Source organism: Leptodactylus fuscus, chromosome 2 (assembly GCF_031893055.1).
Source record: "Leptodactylus fuscus isolate aLepFus1 chromosome 2, aLepFus1.hap2, whole genome shotgun sequence".
Lineage (NCBI taxonomy): Eukaryota > Metazoa > Chordata > Amphibia > Anura > Leptodactylidae > Leptodactylus > Leptodactylus fuscus.
The window spans coordinates 210,748,049-210,770,150 of NC_134266.1; the positions used below are offsets into that span (position 1 = coordinate 210,748,049).

General features: G+C 40.5%; 1 protein-coding gene across 1 annotated transcript in view; it reads right to left on the minus strand.

Annotated features, from left to right (window-relative positions):
• Positions 1 to 22,102, minus strand: part of VWA8 (von Willebrand factor A domain containing 8) — a 200,197-nt gene that overhangs the window by 143,464 nt on the left and 34,631 nt on the right. Inside the window, exons 7-14 of the mRNA XM_075265448.1 lie at positions 19,687 to 19,851; positions 17,140 to 17,189; positions 14,861 to 14,969; positions 11,487 to 11,591; positions 10,626 to 10,757; positions 9,904 to 10,038; positions 9,579 to 9,656; positions 4,439 to 4,599 (exon numbers count right to left, since the gene is read on the minus strand). Of these exons, the coding sequence (XP_075121549.1) occupies positions 4,439 to 4,599; positions 9,579 to 9,656; positions 9,904 to 10,038; positions 10,626 to 10,757; positions 11,487 to 11,591; positions 14,861 to 14,969; positions 17,140 to 17,189; positions 19,687 to 19,851 (935 nt within the window). The remainder of the gene's footprint in view (positions 1 to 4,438; positions 4,600 to 9,578; positions 9,657 to 9,903; positions 10,039 to 10,625; positions 10,758 to 11,486; positions 11,592 to 14,860; positions 14,970 to 17,139; positions 17,190 to 19,686; positions 19,852 to 22,102) is intronic.

A 22,102-nucleotide genomic window follows, 5' to 3' on the forward strand; every position in this document is an offset into this window, starting at 1 on the left:
TTTTGATGCGGATTCCGCGTTAAAATCCTGACCAAAAAACCCCGTCTGAACTCAGCCTGAGAGCTTCCTATATGTTTCTCATTCCTTTTGTAGACATTCTTGGCTTTGGCTCAAAAAAAACGCAACAAAGAAAGCTGTGTTTCCAAAACGTGAGACCTCAACCTAAAATAAACTTAGTTCTAATTTCACAAACAGAATATCTATATTGAAATTTTTCAGAACATATTAACTTATATTAGAAATTTAACCCTTTATTTCCCGAGATATATTAAAATACGTTGATGTTAAATGCGTACTTGATCTCTGCACTGAGTCAGATAAAAGCCTCCCTTCGAATATAATGAAATTTGAAGTAACTTAGCATCCTACTTCACTTCTATTGTTTTTAGATGAATAGTTTCTCCATACAATGCTTTTTACATACCATGCACCTAGGCTTGCACACAGATGGCCGTCAATAGCACACAGCAGTCAGCCGTGCAATGAGATTTTTCTTTATTCCTATTTGAATAAATCATTAACTATAATCCCATCCATGCTCACCCTACACAGAGGGAGTACAGTATGTAAAATTCCAGCCTACTTAACGTTTCAGTACATGAGCTATTAATGCTGCTTCAATAACCATTTATGAATATTACATAAAGACTTAAAATGTTATAAATATTGCAATAGTGGAAAGTAACATCAGTCTTTAACAAGACTAAAGCTAGGACCGTCTACACATTCAGCGACTGATGTAAGCATCACATATTGCTACTAAATACATAGTGGTGAAAAATGGCCGAGTGACAGAAGTTTTTTCAACAGCCATCACATGACCAGTTTCAGAAAAATCAGAGTCTTTGGAGGAAGTTTTATGAAGTCTTGCATTTTCAAGACAATGGCACAATGAGACAGACCTATCCTCATAAATCAGGCACACCCTCTGCAGAGCTGTGCCTGGCACTGAAATCTTCGCTGAGACGTCTAAAGCCCAGACGTATCGCCACATCGCCATACAATTAGAGAACAGAGAATGGACCTTCCTGTGTCAAAACATTTCTGCAATGAAGATCATAATATCACCAATGACATGAAAATTTTGGTTCTAAGAGGGAATTTTAAATCCAGGAAGAACAGACGGATTTATAAGTACAAGCTGATGACCTTATTTAACACTCTGGAGAATGGGATGAACCTCTCACATGGGTTCATGGCATCCTACAGAAATCACTGAACTGAGACAGACATAAAGACACTGTGAACTGATAAGAACCTGGGAACTGTGGAATTGTTTACGTGTATATACCAATAAGCCTCTTCCCCCTCCCTCCTAAAATTCTATTCCTAGTGTCCTGTTGTACATAAATACGCAGCCTTCAGAAATTGTTTTTAGATATATCTGAAGAAGAAGCCAAGAGCTTCGAAACGTTATAATCTGTCATCATTATGAGTTAGCCATTAAAAAAGGTATCAACTACTGTTTTTTGTTTTTTTTTTTATATTATCTACTGGTAAGCTAGGAAGACAAAAGATTGTCACCACTAGAGAAAATCTTTGCAAAAATGTTTAACTAAACAGTATACAAACTTAAAGGAGTTGTCCAGGATAATTATTTTTTTTAAATTAGGCCGGGGAGGTAAAAAACAAAAAAAAACAAAAAACAAACACCATACTCACCTGCCCCTGGTGCTCCGGTGTCTCCCAACGAGGGCAAGTCCTGGAGCTTCATTGTTTACTTCTGCCACAAGTCCCTGCCGCACATGACAGCCTCGGTGAAGGACACGAGACGACACTACCTGTATATTACCCCCAGATTCCTGACTTATGTGTAGTCCAGTGCGGGTCTGGAATAGTTTTCAGCCCCAGGTTTGAATCCTGAGGCTTGTTACTGGCCCATAAAAGGTTGCAGGGTCTGCAAATCAGAGCAGATCCAAGAAGTGAGGAGGTGTCTGGGTCTGAATTCTGCGTCTGAATTCAGTGCACTATCGACTTTCTAGCGGTGTATTACACCGCATGTGTCCGAGGGCGTGTAAGGTCCTCTTTAAATGTGGACAGACTAACTAATGCAGGAGCACCCTGCATCCGTATTTTTCTCGATTCACTCCAAAGTAATAAACAAGGCAAAAGCTTTCTTTCTTCTGTCTTGTTCTCAAATGGAAAATAAAGATGACTCTGTAGAACTTAATCTTTCAATTTGAAAAGCCTAAGTTTAGACTAAGATGCGGTCAGCTGAACACTCCTCTGGCTGACAGCTATTTTTCCTGGCCTGTACGCCATGATTTCTAAATTGGAGAAGGGGAAAAAGAGACTGACAGACACCTCTTGTGACAGCTTATCTTCTTCGAGAATAAAATGACTGGACAAGCAAGTTGCAATCCAACATGCTCAAACCCTGAAATCTTCCATAGGGAGAAAGTCGGGAAACTCCCAAACACATTGGATTATCAATTCGTTCCTGCTGCAATTTGCAAGTTCAGCCAACATTATATATCTAATATGGATGTCCTACTTTATAATATACAATAATGCACTGTAATGCTGTTCTAAGGACACAAACTAGAATGATATATTTCAACTGTGCACATACTTGTGTGTGCAAGTATGAGAGCAAGGAAATTCCACCTTCCCTATATTAGTGAAGAAATAAAAGATACAGCTGCCAGTCATGATCGGCATATGCTAACCTGTAATATGCTTCGTAATGTAAAAAAGATATCAGGTTTCCTAGGCTACAGTGTATGAGTTGTGGGGAAGGTAGCTCGGTAGAAGCAATGGTGCGGACTCAAGCAATCAAGCAGAGACACGAAATATGCAGCAAACAGGTTTATTTAGAAAAAAAAACAAAAAAACAGGAAAATAAATGAGCAAAAATAAAATACAGACTTACCTTCAGGCAAAAACAAAACAAAATCCTGCTCATCTGAGCAATTAACTAAACAGAAATGATAACCTAACTATACTTATGGCTTAATACCAGTCACACAAAATAAAACAAGCACAAGATTGTCTCACCGGACTCAGAGTTACAGGACAAACCCAGAGGTCTCCTCTCACTCCATGGATTTGTATTGAAGTGCAGGATCTGCAGCCTATTCTGGCCCAGTAATGAGCCAAGAACTCACACCTAGAGCTGAAGCCTACTGAAGACTCACCCTGGACCACACATAAGTTAAAAACCTGGGAAGATATAGCATGAATCCAGCACCCTGCTTGTCACCTTATCACAGAGTGCAGTATATGATGTAAGCAGGAGCCTTCCGCTAAAAGTTCAGTAATTTGCTAACATTTTATTTAGTACTCGCATGCAAAAAGCTGTTTAGATACTGCCAGGGCTCAAATATAGACTTTAAAGAGGACCTTTCACCATATCCGGGCACAGGCAGTGTTATATACTGCCGGAAAGCTGACAGTGCGCTGAGTTCAGCACACTGTCGGCTTTCCCGATCTGTGCCCGATGTGAAGAGCTTACGGTCCGGTACCGTAGCTCTTCTATGGTCAGAAGGGCATTTCTGACCATTAGCCAGAGACGTCCTTCTGCCTCGCGGCGCCAATCGCGCTGTACTGTGGAGCCGGGAGGAACGCCCCCTCCCTCTGCTCACAGTACTCCTCCATAGACGAGCATTATCAGGAGAGGGAGGGGGCGTTCCTCCCCGCTCCACAGCACAGCACGATAGGCGCCGCGAGGCAGAAGGACGTCTCTGGCTAATGGTCAGAAACGCCCTTCTGACCATAGAAGAGCTACGGTACCGGACCGTAAGCTCTTCACACCGGGCACAGATCGGGAAAGCCAACAGTGCGCTGAATTCAGCGCACTGTCAGCTTTCCGGCAGTATATAACACTGCATGTGCCCAGATATGGTGAAAGATCCTCTTTAAAGCCCTATGTTGCAGTAAAGCTGCTTTATTTGATGCAGTTTTTTTGGGTTTTTTTTAGCCAAAGCCAAGAGTGGATTGAGCAGACACAAGGGTTTCCTTATTATTTCACATTCCTTTTGTAGTATCTTCTGAATTTGGCTCAAAAAAATTTGGCAAATCTGCAGAAGCTTTTCTGAAATGTGGAGCCTTGGCCTCATGCACACAACTGCATTTCACAGTTCAGTGTAAGTACCAATAATCCAGGAGCAAATTCAGGACAGGTCCCATTGTCAGTGATCTCAGTGAATGATGCTGTAGAGACACAGGCAGCACACAGATATCATCCATGGGCCGTTAGTGCCATTTAATCCTGTCCTGGCGACAAGTACAAAGTCATGTGCATGTTGCCTTAAAGTCCAAATTCAGCCACAATCTGCACAGAGAGATTGGCAGCTCATCCATCTGTGGATACTCATCCACTCAGCAGTGTGTGCGGAGGAGGGGAACAGAACCTAAAAACCTTCCCCATAAGATATAAAAATATTGAATCCAATCATAAAAAAAACAATATAACCTACAACCGTCTGTGGCTACTAACCTTTGAAGAATGGCTAGTGTTCCAGGGTTGACACGATGGATACCATCAAGAATTACAAGTTTCCCTTCTAATGCAGCCATGACAAGAGGAGATTGTCTCCAGGCTGTGTCCCCATTTGGCAGTGTGTATCTCTGCTGCAGCAAATCCCTGGCTGTCATGTCCTGCACAAATCAATTCACAAACAATTAGATTACAAATTTTAAAGAATGAAAACGAAGTCCAATCCCCCGCTTCAAGCTTTTCGAGACAGATATAAGGAACAGGAATCTTCAGTATACCATCCTATAGAAAAAAAAAATGGTCAATGAATGTAAATACAGATGAAATACTGATACAATACTGATGGAATTCTGAAACAACTGTAATTGAATCTCTGTCCATACAGCTTAATGGGCATTTTCCATCATCTGTAAAATGGATGAAAAATACATTCATGTGAAATAGTCTTAAGATATATTGTAGGTACAAACACATAATAAATGAGTTAAGGAGTAGCAACTAGCCTTAGGTCCTATTCTCACATCCAATATTCTCCAAGGAAGCATCCAGGAACATAGCTTTGATAATAAAATGTATTGTAAAAGTTTGTTGACTGAGCTGAAATATACCATAGCGAAGAATAATACAAACATAACAATAATCATAAGAATGGGTCAATGGGTTCTGAGCCGATCATTTATAACAACAGACTTTGGCTACAGACTTGAAAAGCTCTAATAAGAAGTAATTATAAGAAGGATTATGATAAGGTAGATTTTAGGTCAACTCTTATATAACTCCCATCATTTCAGATAATGAGGCCAAATTGTTTATCTGGCCCCAAACCATCAAGTCACATTTTACAGAAGCAGAAGAAGTGTGGCACATGTGATGACTTTGCACTAATGCCATGAGAGTTACAGTCTTCTGGCTTAGACCAAGCTTTCCTACAAATCTTATAACTCAACTCAACTTCTAGCAGCATAATACATTTTATTTACACAGGGGTGTACAACCATTTTTCGTCCAAAGACCACTCTGTCCCACTGGTTACAATAAAACTTAAAGATGGTATTATGTTATGACCATCTGAGGCATTTATGTTATATGGACATACTGTCATGAAATATTCTGTTTGAATTCTATGGTTCTGAGTAGAGGAAAGAGAAGGAGAAATATGAAAGCTGTGAAGATGTGTCGGATCAGGTATGTCGGTTGCAGGGATATCAGAGCAGTACCCATAAAAGAAGCCTGTAATGTGACAATCAGTTGGGGGGTTGCAGGGATGGAAAAAAAAAAGTCTTTTTGCTGGACAACTTCTTTTAAAGAGGTCCTTTCACTTCCTGGGGCACATGCGGTTTCACATACTGCTAGAAAACCAACAGTGCGCTGAATTCAGCGCACTGTCAGCTTTCACAATCTGTGCCCCTGGTGAAGAGCTATCGGTGCCGGTACCGTAGCCTTTCACTGTCAGGAACGTCCTTCCTCACAGCAGCATCTATAGCGCTGTACTGTGAGAGGGGGCGTTCCTTACTGCCCAGTGATGAAGCTGAGCGGTGAGGAACGCCCCCCCCCCCAGTACTCGTCCATAGATGAGTACTATCAGGAGGGGAGGGAGCGTTCCTCACTGCTCTCACAGTACAGCGCAATAGACGCTACTATGAGGGAGGGCATTCCTGGCAGACTGTCAGAAACACCCTTCTGACAGTGAAGAGCTACAGTACCGCTGAATTCAGCACACTGTTGGCTTTCTAGCGGTGTATTACACCGCATGTGCCTGAGGAGGTAAAAGGTCCTCTTTAAGCCGCTAATGCTGCAACTGAAGACGCCACAAAACTTCTAGAACAATGTCCATTGGACAGATGATACAACATTGAAAATGTTTGGCCACAAAGCACCTGGCCACCTTTAAAGTAAACCAAACACAGCATATCTGCACAAACACATTATACCACCTGTCATGTCTGACAAAGAAAATACTTATCTCTATATTAGAGATGAGCGAACAGTGAAATATTCGATATTCGTTTCGAATAGCCCCTCAATATTCGACTATTCGAATGAATATCGAACCCCATTATAGTCTATGGGAGAAAATGCTTCGTTTCAGGGGATCCCACCATTCGACTCAGGAGGGTCACCAAGTCCACTATGACACCTCAGCAAATGAAGACAACACCTCTGCAATGCAACTAGGACAGCAGGAGAAGCATGTCTGGGGGCATCTAATATGCCCAAGTCCCTGTATTACGCCACTAATAATGCGGAAGCTGACTTTTTCCTATAGGAATGGATTTACCAGCGTTGATTGGCCGAATGCCATACAGAGTACAGCATTCGGCCAATCAATGCTGGTTCTGCCGGAGGCTCGTCTGTGAGGAGGCGGAGTCTAAGATCGGTCCACAGCAGTCTCCATTGTGGTCCGATCTCAGGTATAGCAGAGTTGACGCAGCTCTGCTACACCTGAGATGCAGCAGAGCTGGCCATGCGCTGAGCTCTGCTACACCAGAGATGCAGTAGAGCTGGCCGTGCGCTGAGCTCTGCTACACCAGAGATGCAGAAGAACTGGCCGTGCGCTGAGCTCTGCTACACCAGAGATGCAGCAGAACTAGCCGTGCGCTGAGCTCTGCTACACCAGAGATGCAACAGAGCTGGCCGTGCGCTGAGCTTTGCTACACCTGAGATGTAGCAGTGCTATGTGCTCAACGTTGCTACATCTCAGATCGAATATCTCGAGCAGCCTGATATTCGATCAAATACTAATTCGATCGAACGCCATTTGCTCATCTCTACTGTACATCTTTTCCTAGAATTCCTTGATGAGTGAACATAGCCTACAAGGGTAATCTCCAGAAGGAGACAGCGTACCCCTCCTGACCTACATCAATGGCTCCTCTCCTAACGAGCCAAGACTCTGTTATGGACAAGAACCTTAAACAGCAGTCTTTGAATTGATGTCTTCTCTTTTTGGAAGTGATGCTCTGGTTGGGTTCATATCCCAAGTCATGTCATAAGGCTTCTTGAAAGTCGGCCATGTATTGGCTACCTACCAAAATGAATTTCATTTTTCAAATCAAGGAAAACATATCTGTATATCTTTCCATGGAAAATGCATGAAGGATATGCACCAGACATAGACACGCAGCATCTGTACAGAATGGTATTGCAGGCTGCATGTAGTCTCTGGGCCATAGGTTATGTATCTCTGCCCTACACAATACCGAATCATTGTTTTGGTGGTATTTAATTTCCACACAATGCTTAAATCCAGCAATATAAACTATTATGGGCATCCTGATTAGTAAGACTATATTTCTGTGCCCTAAATCAGCTTGATCCCATATTACCTTCTAAAAGGTGGAAAATTACCTCTAGTTAATTGATTAATGGCACTTTAGCTATTCATGCTATTCTTTTTATTACACACCTTGAAAGAAAGGTCGCCAACTGTACCCATATATTTTGGGCTCATTATGGCACATTATTGACTCTATTTTAGAGGGAATTCAGAAGCACAGAAAACACTTTCATGCTGAGATGTGCAATGTCTCTGTGTGCTTGGCTTTAATGAGTTTGTTTGCTTGGGCTCCACAACTGTTCAGTGACCTTCCTCCAAAATTATCTATGTAACTAAAAATAATTCTCATTTATTGCTGTAGATGAATGGTCTTAATAATCAACAATATCATCCATTTTACAAGAACAATTTCTACTGTACTTAACATACTGTATACGTTATACATCAATGCAATCTCATTCTAGGATACATGAATACATTAGCAAACATAATTGTATTTAATGCCAATGACCAAGGGGGAAATATTTCACATTGATGCAAAAATAATCTATAACCTCATAATAAAGGAATCAATGCAAACTGCTTTCATGCTCCACTACGGAAGAAAATTAGTCAAACAATAACTTACTGCAATAATGCCTCAGATGCCTAGTTTATTATAATGGAAGAAGATTATTTTACACAGTAACAAGGAATGGACGTATAGAAATCTAACAAGCCCAATCCTTCTTTTGGCCTTCAGAGTTGACAGATCCCCCAATATATAACATAGTGATACTTTGTATCTGACACCAAAGGAATATAGTAAAAGTTAACTTGTAAGTTTATTAGACACATATTTCGCTTTCTTTCTGCAGTATATCGCAATGAAGCCTCTGTGTTCATTGACACCTGTTCAGAGGTTCCCCAGAAGCAAAAACAGTCAATTTCATAGCAAGGATGGCAAACTTATCTCAGGCTGCCATAATATGTGTGAAGCAGAAGCAAACCCCTGTGTGAACCCTACTACCAGTGTATAGAACTGGCCAAGCTTTGCATATCGACCCCATAATAAGCTTGCTTAATGTTAATGGAAGGGCAAAAATGGTTCAGTGGTTCCGCCATAGCATTACCCAACCTTATATGATTCTGCTAGATTGTGAATTCTGGGATGATCTTTTTAGGGACTACGTTTATCAATTAGTAGACCACAAACTACAAGGCTAATGTTATTCAACTGTATATTTTTATTAAGTCATGTTATCCACAAAAAGCGGATCTAATAAGACATTGCTGAGTTACTGCCTCTTTGGTGGTAGAAATTCACATTCTGTTAGTATTAAAGCACACAAATTCAATTCATCTATATGAAACGTCTCTTGGCAAATCTGATCTGATCAAATCTTCCAGTGATATTGGTGTTGTTAGTTTCGGCTACCAATAGCAATGTGAAGAAATTCAAGAATATAGAAGTGTATAGAAGGGGACGGCGTTCCTCACTGCCCCGCAACGATGCTGAATTGTGGACGCTATGGCAGTGCAGAAATATATAGCTATATAGTTGAAACTAAAGGTACTGATATCTCTGGAAATCAGGGCAGATACCAGCAAACCTGAAAATGCACTGAATTCAGTGCAGTGTCAGCCTTACAACGGTATATGCCATATCTTGGAGGACATGAAAGGTCCTCTTCAAAATATAATTTTTTGCATTTATCAAGATTTGCAATCATGGTTTCATCTAACTACAAGTTCTTACACATCACAATAAAAATCTACTACATAGTCGATAATTGTGAAATTGTACATATTATTATAGAGATTATTGTAGACACTGTAACTTTATTACGTATAAGCACAAAACTTTTCAAGCATCAAATTTACCTGGTACAACATGACTGGTTCAACTTCATAACCAAGCATATCAGCAAATTCTTTGGCAATGACACTTTTACCACAACCCTAAAAGAAAAAAAGATATTACCAAAATGAAGTCAATCAGAAACTTGGAGCTTGTAAAAACATGAACAGGTCTTGCCTTGTATTACTGTCTTATTAAAAAAAAGCTTAAGATGGCGGATAGAGAGGACATGAATTGACTGCTATGTCTCAGTGTTTACTCTTCTGAAGAGTATCTTTTCCTTCCCCTGTTTTGATCTATATAATGGAAGCTGAATGATATTTAATGTTAAAATGACACAGAATTTACCTTTCCTCCTATTAGGCACATGTCTTTAACTATGTGAGACTGAGTCATCTCGGCCAATAGCTGATCATGTGTACAGGTCCTAATGAAATGTGATGATCTGGAATGTAACTGCATGGGCCGTGTACCCGCTGCCACCTGTGAAGAAAAATAGACATATTTACTAATCATTTTAACATGGATCAAATCACAAATAAGGCTACACAAATGTCCAGTAAGAAAAGGGCTGAGATACTTAAGATAGTCTATTAATTTTAAAGGATGAATATCCCTTTTAAGGTATAAAACAGTTAAAGGGGTATTCCTATCTGCAGGATCATATTTCATCAAATAGAATGCGTCCCATTTTTTTGATGGCCAGTGAAAAGGACCGTCAAGAAAATGGTCATGCGAATTGCCCCAATGAAATCAATTGATTTTAATTGTAGCCATGTGTGGGCCAGTGAAACATAGCAGTCACATCAGCGTGTGAATAGAGCCTTAGTCTCACAGAACTAGTGGCCTGAGCTGTACATCACACAGGCCAAGCTTACCACCAACTTGTCAATGAAACCAGGAAGTGAAGGGGAAAGGAGACAGGAGAAAAGGTGAAACACTGAGATAGGAAAAGCCCTTAAATATGGTTTACTTGTAGAGGTCCTCACCAGCAAAACTACTCATGGCATTAAAATGTTTACATTAATAGCAACATTTTAGCTTTAAAAAAGAAACACATTTCATTTCACCTCTATTCTGATGTCCTTTCCACTAGTCTGAATGTGGACTGAAGCCATGGGGCTTTCAACATTTCGATCTGGCTCTACTTTCACAATTTTCAGGGAACCAGCAGACCTTCCTGCATCCAGCAGCTCAAATCTCTAAGGAAACCACATAGCTCAGAATTAGGATAGCAAAAGAAATAGCATAAATATATTATTAGATCAAACATTTTGCAGAAAAAACAATAACTTAATATTCTGTTGTAATATATTACTACAGGGATATACTGTACTATTGACACCATGAATTCACTCTTCCCCAATATGGTATGGCTATGTACATAGACTGGGGCAGTCAGTGCGAGGATAACCTCACCGTACGCATTCTAGTAATACAGCACAGTATAGAAAGAAAAAAACAAGAACAGAACTTATATCACAGATGTGTAAATAGCCTTAGGGGCAATTCATATCAACTGAAAATAGATGAAAACGGATGGAAAAAGATGGCCACCTGTTTACATACAATCAATGTAGACAGATCCATGTTTTCTTGGACATAAAAGCATAGTATATCAAAAATTGGTGTCCGACAAAAATAATGAAAAGCGCCAGATCAGTTTTTTTTCTACTATTGACTCTATAATGGACTACCATGAAGTCCATTTTTGAGATCCACCAGAACAGTCATTACTGGCAGAATAACAAACGGAGAGAGAATATTTTTTTTTAATCCATCATTATTGAAAGCATATTAAATTAAAAAATGAGGGACCCTTCTGTCTGTTTAAAGATTAGAGCTATTAAAATAGGTTACTGACAATGAAAATGCAGTAAGAAAGCAAATGTTTTATATGTGGTTTATTGCAGACTATTAATCCATTTTACCTTCAATGTGTCTTCTACGGCAGTTCTGCCTTCCTTCCCCAACATAACAGTATAAGGATATAGTCTTTGAATGACTTGTTGGGAAGACATCGTAGGGAATACATTCTTCAGTTAGAAAAGAGAAATAGATTAGGTCTTAGTCTAGCATCCAGGACAACACAGAGGTGATGTAAGAGGCCCCATTCCACAGTTTACAGTACAATGACAAGAGCTGTCTCAGACTTAAACAGCATGTGCTGAGTTCATTGAGAGTACAGCCGGGTGGTATTCCTGGAAAGCCAGACATGCCCCCAATCGTCATAAAGTCAGTCCAGTGTATTTATAGAATCCATTACATAAACAAGAGTAGCCGTAATGTTTTAACAAGGAATGTGTTGCGTTAAATACTTACAGACATATTTTTAGGCTTCCCATTAACTCTGCATGAAATGTTTGAAGTGAACGACTAGTGTCGTAATAATCCTAACAAATATGCCAACCGCACGACTGTTCAACGTCATATTTAATAACCACAGGTGATTTCAACCAATGTCAATTCATTAATCTCATAAATAAATCTTAAAATTGTGTGCTGTCGGCCTATTCCTAAACATTAGAGTGTGAAATAGTCCTGTAAGTTTATGGGCCTCTCTCTTACACAGACAGAAAATTCATTGTAGAATATAATCCACTAATCTTTTTCATTATAAAACTGTATCTATCTAGGTTTTCCATGAATTAGAAAATAACATACCGTATTTTTCGAACTATAAGACGCACTGGACTATAAGACGCACCAGGTTTTAGAGGAGGAAAATAGGGAAAAAAAATTTTGAAGCAAAAACTGGTAAAATATTTAATATATGGGAGTTGTACTTTTGCAACAGCTGCAAGGCCACATTGACAGGTGACCCTGCAGCTGTATGGGGATGCATAGAGCGTTTTTTTTGCGGGGCCAGCTGTACTTTTTAGTTATACCATTTTGGGGGATATCTATTGCTTAGATCACCTTGTATTGAAAAAAAAAAAAAACAGGAGGTGATTTAGAACTTTTATTTATTTCATATTTTTAAAGCTTTTTTTTTTTTTTTTTTTTACTATTTTATTTCCCCCCTGGGGGCTTGAACCTGCGGTCACTTGATCGCAAGTCCCATAGAGGCAATACAACTGTATTGCCGTCTATGGGACATTCTGTGTATTAGTATTACGGCTGGTCATAGAGACCAGCCGCAATACTAATATATAGCAGTGACAGACCCGGGAGCCTCATTAGGCTCCCGGCTGTCACCCGAACAGGTCGGCTCCTGCGATATCGCCGCGCAGGAGCCGGCCTGCAATTTTACAGGTACGGGGCCGGTAGGGACCGGCCCGGGGGAGAAGGGGCCACGGATACTGACCCGGCATCCGCTGTACTAGAGAGGCGGATGCCGGGGAGGGATAGTCGCTACGATCCTCTGCCTTGCATGAAGCCAGCGGCGGGGGCACGGAGGAGCCCCTGCCGCTGCTGGCTTCATGCAGGGCAGAGGAGCGCAGCGATGTCTCAGGCCCCGGCACCTGTAATGGCGTCTATCACTTGCTGGCTTCCGCCTCTCTATTACAGCGGATGCCAGGCGCCACCTTCAGACTATAAGACGCAAACTTCTTTTCCCCAAAAATTTTGGGGAAAAAAAGTGCGTCTTATAGTCCGAAAAATACGGTAAGTAATTCATGTAATCTGGGGACACTTACATTAATACATACAGTTGTTATGAGACAATGTCTCTTAAATAAATAGTACAAGTGAAAATAATAAAATAATAATAATAATAATCTTATTAAGTTTGCTTCTATATCCATGCATCAGGCTGCCTTCATCCCCCTTTCCTGAACACAATTTTGTTTAATCTATCCTTTCAGCAGTCTCCATAGATTTCTAAGTGAGAAGTTGATCATCTATATCCACCCTCCGGATACAGGTCATTTTAGTAATAACAGACTGAGTGAAGAAATAGGCCTGGTTCACATCTGCGTTCAGTAATCCGTTCAGGGAGTCTGCTTGGGCAACCCCGAATGGAATACTGAACGCATTGACAAGAGGTGAGCAATGAAAACTCACAGACCCCATAGACTATAATGGGGTCCATGTGTTTTCCGTGCGGTGTCCACACGGAACATGTGGAGAGAAAAGTACTTCATGAACTACTTTCTTTTCTGCATGACCCGTGTGGACACCGCACGGAAAACACATGGACCCCATTATAGTCTATAGGGTCCGTGTGCTTTAATTGCTCACCGCTTCTCAATGCATTCGGTATTCCATTCGGGGGTCCCCAAGTGGACTTCCCAAACAGAATACCGAACGCAGATGTGAACCAGGTCATAGGGTGGAAAGCAGCCTGACAAGTGGAGAAATAACATATGTAACCAGGTTTCTTGTACTATATACTGTATTAATGAAAAACTGTAATTGGAGATCTGCTTTAATAAGATGCCACCACTGTGTTGTATGCAGTCAGCTGCTGCCTCCCATAAAGTAGCCACTATGGGAAACAAGTAATATTACAAGCAACCACTCAAACGAATGGTTGTCCATACAGAGCTGCAGCTTCTTATTGGATCTCTGGTCTGGTTCATAGATTGGGTCCTTAGAAGGCTCCCCCTGTTTTCTAAATGCAGTAATAAGGCAAAAACAAAGTAATCATTGTGAAGCAACTCCTTTAAATATTTGCATCAATAGGTTTTATTTCTTTTTATCAATGTGTTTTACCATGTGTTTCAGTATTAATCCCCTATTTCATTCATATACAATCACAAAATAATAAACTTAATAATATGCTTTATTTAACAAATATCCATGGATTGCCCTACTTCAGGCCTCTCTGCTGGTCCTGACAGCTTTGAAATTTGTTCCAATAAAGGATATGTCAGTAAGATGATGAAGAGGTCTGGCTGTCAGCTTCAGTTTAATAGCTAAGCCATCATCCCTCTCCATCACGGATGGTGCAGAAGCATAAAAGATGGCTGATTTAGCTATTGAACTGAGATTGACAGCCAGCTACCTTCATATACATCACTGTCACACACGACAGCAGGAAAAGGAGAAGGGCTCTCAATAGATGATGCAAACATTTGATACAAGAAGTATCGCCGAGCATTAATGCCCAAACTACCCTCCATCATTTAAGAAAAAAACGAAAAGTTCCCTTTTCTAACAGTACATTGCGACAAAAAGGTGGTTTCAAATGTGACTGAATGTCAAACTCTCAGGTAGGAAACTTCAGCTAACAGAATTTTTTTCTTTTAAAATATGGTGAGTGCTGACAGATGATGAATAGATGAATACATCATGCATAAACAACATTTAGATGAATTATTGAAGGGACTATTTTGAAATTGTACCAATGTAAGTAGTTTACCAAAATGCCAATGGCTGCTGCCAAATTGTCTGCTGGGAAGTCTGGAAGCCCTAGGGTAGCCGATTCAAGAGAGCATAGCGTTGTAGCAAATGACAGGAGCTGCGAAATTCTGAAAGAGAAAGATGGTTTCATATTCCTCTATCATTATTTACTATTCAATAACTCAATTATCTAATACAAGAGAATATGAACAAATTATTGGCCATGATTTCTGGAGGTCTTTATATATGTATCTGTATTATCTGCTTGAGACATCTTGGAAGAAACTCACTATATTGTTCTTTAGGAACCAATATTTGTTATAAATTGTAACAAGCCACTGTACTCCACAAAGCAATTCTGTTTCAAGATCTATACAACGCCCACTTGATGTGTTCTTTCTGCTACACAACGGAATTTCCTTGAGAATGAAAAGCTTGGAAGAATCTACTCAAAGAAACAATATAACACATTGATCTCTGTGTTCTTTCATACAATGAAAATACTATGAAACCCACGATAGAATAAAGCTTAAAGGGGTATACTGCATATTTCATACTGATGCCTCCCTTCCCCTGGTCACTACATAGCACTGGTTCACAGGAAGTAATAGGGGAGGCACAGCAGCCCGCCCTGTCCACTGCATAGCAAATACTTGAATAGGAGCAGCCTGCAAGAGCTCACAGTCCACTGCACTAGATTTCGGGTGCCTGCAAGTTACTGGCCTTTCTCTTTCCCTCATATATGGCACTGAGACACAACCACCTACATTGCTCAGACAATGCTTGGGTGCCTCTCACTTTATTACAGGGGTTGCCATATAGCCATTTTACATGAAAGGTAGCCACACCTACCATATTAATGATTATGGATCCATTTGGAAACTTAGCAAAAATGAGATCTGGTAAGCGGCAGATACTAAAATATTTTAGATTACCAGACATTTATTTTAAAATACAATATAAGGACAAATATACTGGGACAAAGGGATGTGCTGTTGGTCGGACAAATCATCGACTCCTCTATTTTTCCACAGGCTGACTCCTTCACAAATGGTGGATGTCCATAGTCAGACAGAAGCAGTAAAGCTCCTCTAATTAAACTCTAAGTACCGTATATACTTGAGTATAAGCCGACCCGAATATAAGCCGAGGCCCCTAATTTTACCACAAAAAAACTGGGAAAACTTATTGACTCAAATATAAGCCTAGGGGGGAAATGCAGAAGCTACTGGAAAATTTCAAAAATTAAAATGGTCGGAGTTTTTGGGTGCAGTAGTTGCTGGGTGCTGGGGAAGGGGAGGGGGTGTTTTGGATGTCTGTCTGCCCTTCCCTGAGCTTGACGGGGTAGGCAGAAGAAGCAAGGACATGGGGGAGTGGGTAGAGAAAAAGGGGGGGGGGGGTGGCGCCAGGGGGGAAAGGAGGAAAAGGGAGCCAGTGGGCCAAAGGCCGGGGTCCATGGGCCCACAGGTGGAAGAACGGCCTACTGCGGACACAAGGCAACAAGGAAAAGGGAGGAGCCTGCGCGGCGCTCCAGGTGGGTCGCGCAGGGGGTCAGGGTTCCGCGGACGAAGTTGCAGGTATTGCTAGTACAAAATAAAAGCTATGATTAGTTGCTATGGGAAACTAAGAAATATTTTTATTTTAGACGAGTTTAATAAATCTGACCCAATGAGTGAGCAGAGTACTGGTGACTTTTATGTTCTATACACCTCTCACTTAATGGCTGAGATACTGTGACTCTGAAATGCTTCCACTAATGGAATATCTAGGGAGGAAAAAATTTCAAGAACTGACTTGTTGCCGCAGTGACAAACTATAGTGATTTTTTTGTAGAAGTGGACAGGTGGAAAAGGGTTAAAAAAGGAACAATAAGGGGACTACTTGTTTGCCAACTTTCCAGTTTCCTATCCCTGTGTAGTCCCTGTTTTTTACCCTATCACTGTGGCCGTAAAAGTATGTTCCTGTTGCTATTAAAGGTCCCTAAATGGCACTGGTTCCTTTTTTTTTTTTTTTTTAACTGTAATTTTTATTGAAAGGATTTTTGTAAAATACAATACAACACAAGAGTTGAAAACCTAAAAAACATGAACGTGAAGCAATGCATATACCGTCAAATAGACTGGAAATGTATACACATCACAAAAACCTGAGGCACTGGTTCATTTTAATACAGTATAGATCTATTTTCAAGCTGAATTATCTGGATTTTTACTGCACTCACAAATTAACACAACTGAAAAATATAGAATATAATAATAATGAATTATGACATAAAAAAGAGCATTCTTAATTATTTACCTTTCTGCAGGAACATTTGGTCCAACTGAATACAGTAGCTGGAGCTGATCCTGTATGGGTAATAAAGAGAAGATCAATGACATTTTCCAAGTACAATAGTATGGATGGTCAGGATTGTGGCGCCCTTCTATATTCTTCCATGACGGCAGCAATTAAGTGGTTGCATACAGCACACTCTTACTAAAGGTCATGATCCCGATGTCATTTATCATGAGTGAAAATACTGCTGGGATGCTTAAACCAAAAACCTTCCTTAAGGTTGTTAAAAGCAAAACATAACATTTCATCCAAGCAGTGGGCATTTCAATGGAACACTAAAGTATAAAAGTACCAGAGCATTAAAGGGGTTTTTCCATCTCAAGGATCCTTCAATACTTCTGACTTAGGCAAATCAAAGAGTTTTCCTAAATATATTGCTTTAGCAATGCTGCTTTTTTTTTTTTTGCTATGTGAAATTATATCTCCCATTGTTACAGTGTTTCCATAGAGCTGCACCTGTGTGATAAGACAGGAGAGATGAGGTCACTCACTGCTCTGACTTACCTACAGCTCTGCAGTTCAGCTAATTGCAGTTTACTGATAAAGCCCTGTTATCTCTATATGTAAACACACCGATAACACTGAGTCCATTATCTAGAAGCATGGGCATATTATTTGATTAGATTTTTAGTAATCATAATAAGTATTGTAATACTTGATAGTGTCCAGCTCAACAAGCTGGAGGGGAGGCAGCTTTGACTGAAGGAATACAGGAAGTGAGAAGAAGAGACAGCAGGCAAAGCTGCTGAAACAGGGAGACGGGAAAGCCTCTTCAAAGCACTGCACCTTTATAACATTCTCTGCATCTCAAGTGACTGCTGAGGAGGTCGCTGGAGAAGGACCAGTGATGTCACTCACATACATCACTAGTCCCTCTCCAGAAAAGTTGAGGCTGCTGATTGGCCTCGGTGGTCACATGAGGTACATGAGTTCTGAGGAACGAAACATGGTGAAAGGCCGAACAGGCAGCAGCAGACACAATAGCACCAGGAAACATGTTTTTCAACTACCCCGGGTCCCTCTGTAGTTTGTCTATACCCAGAGTGCCTCTAAATTGTGGAGACCTTGGACTGTGAGCTTGATGGCAGTGGCTACTGCACCCACAGTACCTCAATGCCTATACCTTACATGTATTACTTACATAGGACTGCTGCCTTTACATAAAAAGCAGACAGTCCTGTGTAACAGAAATGTCTGCTTTACATGAAGTAAGAGGCAGCAGTCCTGTGTAAGTCACAGTTTCTGTCTGACACGTTTCTGGTCTCCTCCTGCAGCATCCTCCTCCCCCTCCCCTCTTCAGAGACTAGAATAGTATACGGATCCCTCAGTGGTATGTACAGATGATAGCAGTGAAGGAGTAGAGGGAAACAAATAAGTTGGGAAGGGGACATTTTCCTTCTCTAAAATATATTTCAAGTACTATCAATTTATTAAAATAAGTTTAGTTATGCTGTAAAAGAGTTTTGCAGGACTTTAGCTCCTTTGAACATAGAGCGGATGTTGGGTCAACATAAAAAAGGCAACAAATGTATTGGCCTACAAAGGCCTTTATCCAGTCAAGACAAGATCTTATCTTTGCTTGAAAATGTTTTTTTTAGCCCTAAGTAGTTGTTGCCTTATGATGAAACAATGAAAGTTAAGCCTTATTGGAGGCACTAATACCCTAGATTTCGCCTTGATAAATTTGGACGGATCAAGGAGAGCATCAGGCCAAGTTAAGCACAATGGAAATAAGTGGTGCTGGTGGTTTTCTCTTCTCTATCCTTAGGATAGGTCATTACCATCAGATCAGTGGGCTTCATGGTGTAGTGGTTGCAAGTGGATGGGAAACTTCCAGTAAATGAATGAGTGCATTACCATTAACAGACACTAAACAAAGTATGGCGCTAAGTCTGCACTGAAGCACCCCAACCCCTTCAATCAGCTGATCAGGGGGGGGGGTGCCTGAAGTCAGATGACCTATGCAAAGGTAAATATATTATTACAGTCCTGAAAACCCCCTATAGAAGTGCTAACTATCGCTAATGAATTCTGAGACAGAACCACCGTCACGTCATTATTACATTACCTTTAAACAGAAGAATCATTACTAATTTACTATACTTATTTTGTGACAAATGACCCTTTAAACCGCCCCAGGAGTGATGTCTAGCTGCTAGAGGAAACCCAATAAATGAATAGGTTTTATCTTCAGCATCTGTGAAGCATGGAAAACAATTTTTATTAACAGCTTTCTAGACAAGTTAGAGGAGTCAAGAAATTGGACACTTTGGTTACCACCCACCTAATTTTGTTTTTACCTTTTTAAATAATTCCAATTTTTTCAAGCAGCATTTCATACAATGGACTGAACAAAATAAAAAAGTCAGGAAATGGCTTCAGCTAAAACTCTTGGCAAGTGCATTTTCCAACCTTATTCACAGCAGCAGGAATTTCATTACTAGTTAAGCAACACATAGAAAAATCCTTGTTGTTTCCAGCTGCCAAACAATTATCACAATGTTTTACCTTAAATGGAAGGTAATAAATATCTCTGGCTTGAAATCTGGATCGCAGTGGTGGATCAAGAGGGTTGCCAGAATATTTTGGGACTGGAAGCCCCAAGGCAATCACTCGAAAATCTTCACTAACGCGCACAATCTTCCATGCGTCCAATTCCTCTTTACTGTGTTCCTGGGAATTGAAGTAATGGAATAAACAAGATATATTTCACTTCAGATATATCTCTCATGTATATTAAAGCGCAGAAAGACTTTGCTTACATGGTCACCCCCCTGCTGGTACCAGACTTACAATTGGCAAATGACCATGTGTGATATGTGGTACACAAAATAATCTGCAGTCTAACTAAAGAATAATATCTTTGCATACTCTGTGTAAAGTATAACTGTAAAACAGATATATCAAAGAACACCCATGAACATATCCATATCCACTCCCTATAGTGATCCTTGTTAAAAGGGATTTTCGGGCAAAAAAAGTTTAAAAAAAATAAATAAATAAATAAATAAATAATAATAATAATAATATACCTTTTAGCGTGTTTTGAGTGATTTCTGGGTGTCTCTGGGAGCTCCTGGTATCTCCTGCTTTTGTTTACATGCTCAGTTTCCTGCTATGCAACTTCCTCACTAGCCCTTCTCACCTTTCTCCCCCTCTTTCCTCTCTCCCCTCCCATACACCCCCCTCCCTGTCTTTCTAACTATCCCACCCTTCCCTACCTACTCAGCTCAACCCCCGACCCATAGTATATACTACTTATCCCTCCATGCTTCTTCTGGCGAGACGGCCCCTTCTCCTGTACTACTCCCGTACTCCTCATCAGCAGCGATCAGCCATTTCTACTGCGCATGCGTGGAAGCGCAGTAGAGGTGAATTACGGGCGGTGGCATGCACAGTGGAGAAGAGCACACACCGCAAAGACAGCATCATTAAAGGAGGAGGAGCTGTCTTGCCGGAAGAATTCTGAATGGTAAGTATAATTCAGTGAATGGGGGAGGAGGTGCGAGTAGTAGTGACGATCTGTTTCCAGAAAATGTTGTGATATGGGTAACTATACATTTTTCATAATTGATGTCATCTAGAAAGTAGGAGAGTGTTTAGAGTAGATCCCGGACAACCACGTTAATACAAGGAATATAACTAAAATCAAAGTTATTACTTTCCATTCATATCAGATAAATTTTGAAATCACTTAAGGACAGTTAATAGGCAACTTTTCTTGTAATTATTTAGATGAGATGAAAACCTTGAAGCAATGGTCACTAATAATTCACATTTTATAATCAGACATAAAAACACAATTAAACAGAAAAGCCCAATCTCCTTTCCCATTATGCTTGATAATTGAATCCACTTTAACTAGACATATTACAGAATAAGACACATGCTTTACATAAGCTAACAGATGATCACTCACTCTTCAAGTAATTAGATCAATGCGCAAGTGCATTAGAAAAGTCATTTATTCTATGTAATAAAATTACACCTATGCTCCAGATGGTGTTAGCTGCAGGAAATTATTCTTCATTTTGCAACTTCTTATCTGTACTTCTTAAGGTGTTAAAGGAATGACTCTTAGCGTTTAAGAGAGTTGGTCCTTATGAGGTTCATGTTTTGCAAGAACCCAAGAACAACATTGAAAGTAGTTTGTGAACAATGTTAAACCTAGAAAATGCTAACAGAGCTCAACAGGAGCCCTGGGAAGCGATTTAAACATATCTATATGGATGGTTGTTACATCAGTGTTACTTTGAAAGACAGGTCTTAAAGGGATTCTACTATTAAAATCTAATTTTTTCTCGTTGACACATAGGATGAGCCTTAAGAAAGGCTATTCTTCTCCTACCTTTAGATGTCTTCCCCGTGCTGCCATTCAGTATAAATCCCAGTTTCCGACGGTATGCAAATGAGTTCTCTCCCAGCACTGGGGGCGGACTACAGTGCTCAAACAACACAGGGGGCGTCCCCAATGCTGTGAGAGAACTCTGCAGCGCCGCCTCCATCTTCTTCAGGAATGGCCTCTTCACGTGTCTTTTTCCAGCGCTGGTGGTCAAACTTCTAGGCCTCGAGCAAAGCCGACTGCGCATGCCAACAGGCCACAAGAAAATAGCCACTTACTTACTGTGTAAGCGGCCATTTTTCTTGTGGCCGCGGGCATGTGCAGTCTGCTCTGCCAGAGACGTAGAAGTTTGAACCCAGCTCCGGAAGAAGACGCGCAGTGCTGCGAGAGAACTCATTTGCATACAGGCGAAAACCGGGATTGATACCGAACGGTGGCACGGAGAAGACATCTAAAGGTAGGAGAAGGATAGCCTTAGACTATTCCTACGTGTCAATGAGAAAAAAAATTGATTTTAATAGTAGAATCCCTTTAATTTGATGCATGCCACTCCTGCAAGTGCCCTGTAGGTGGTCCTTCAAG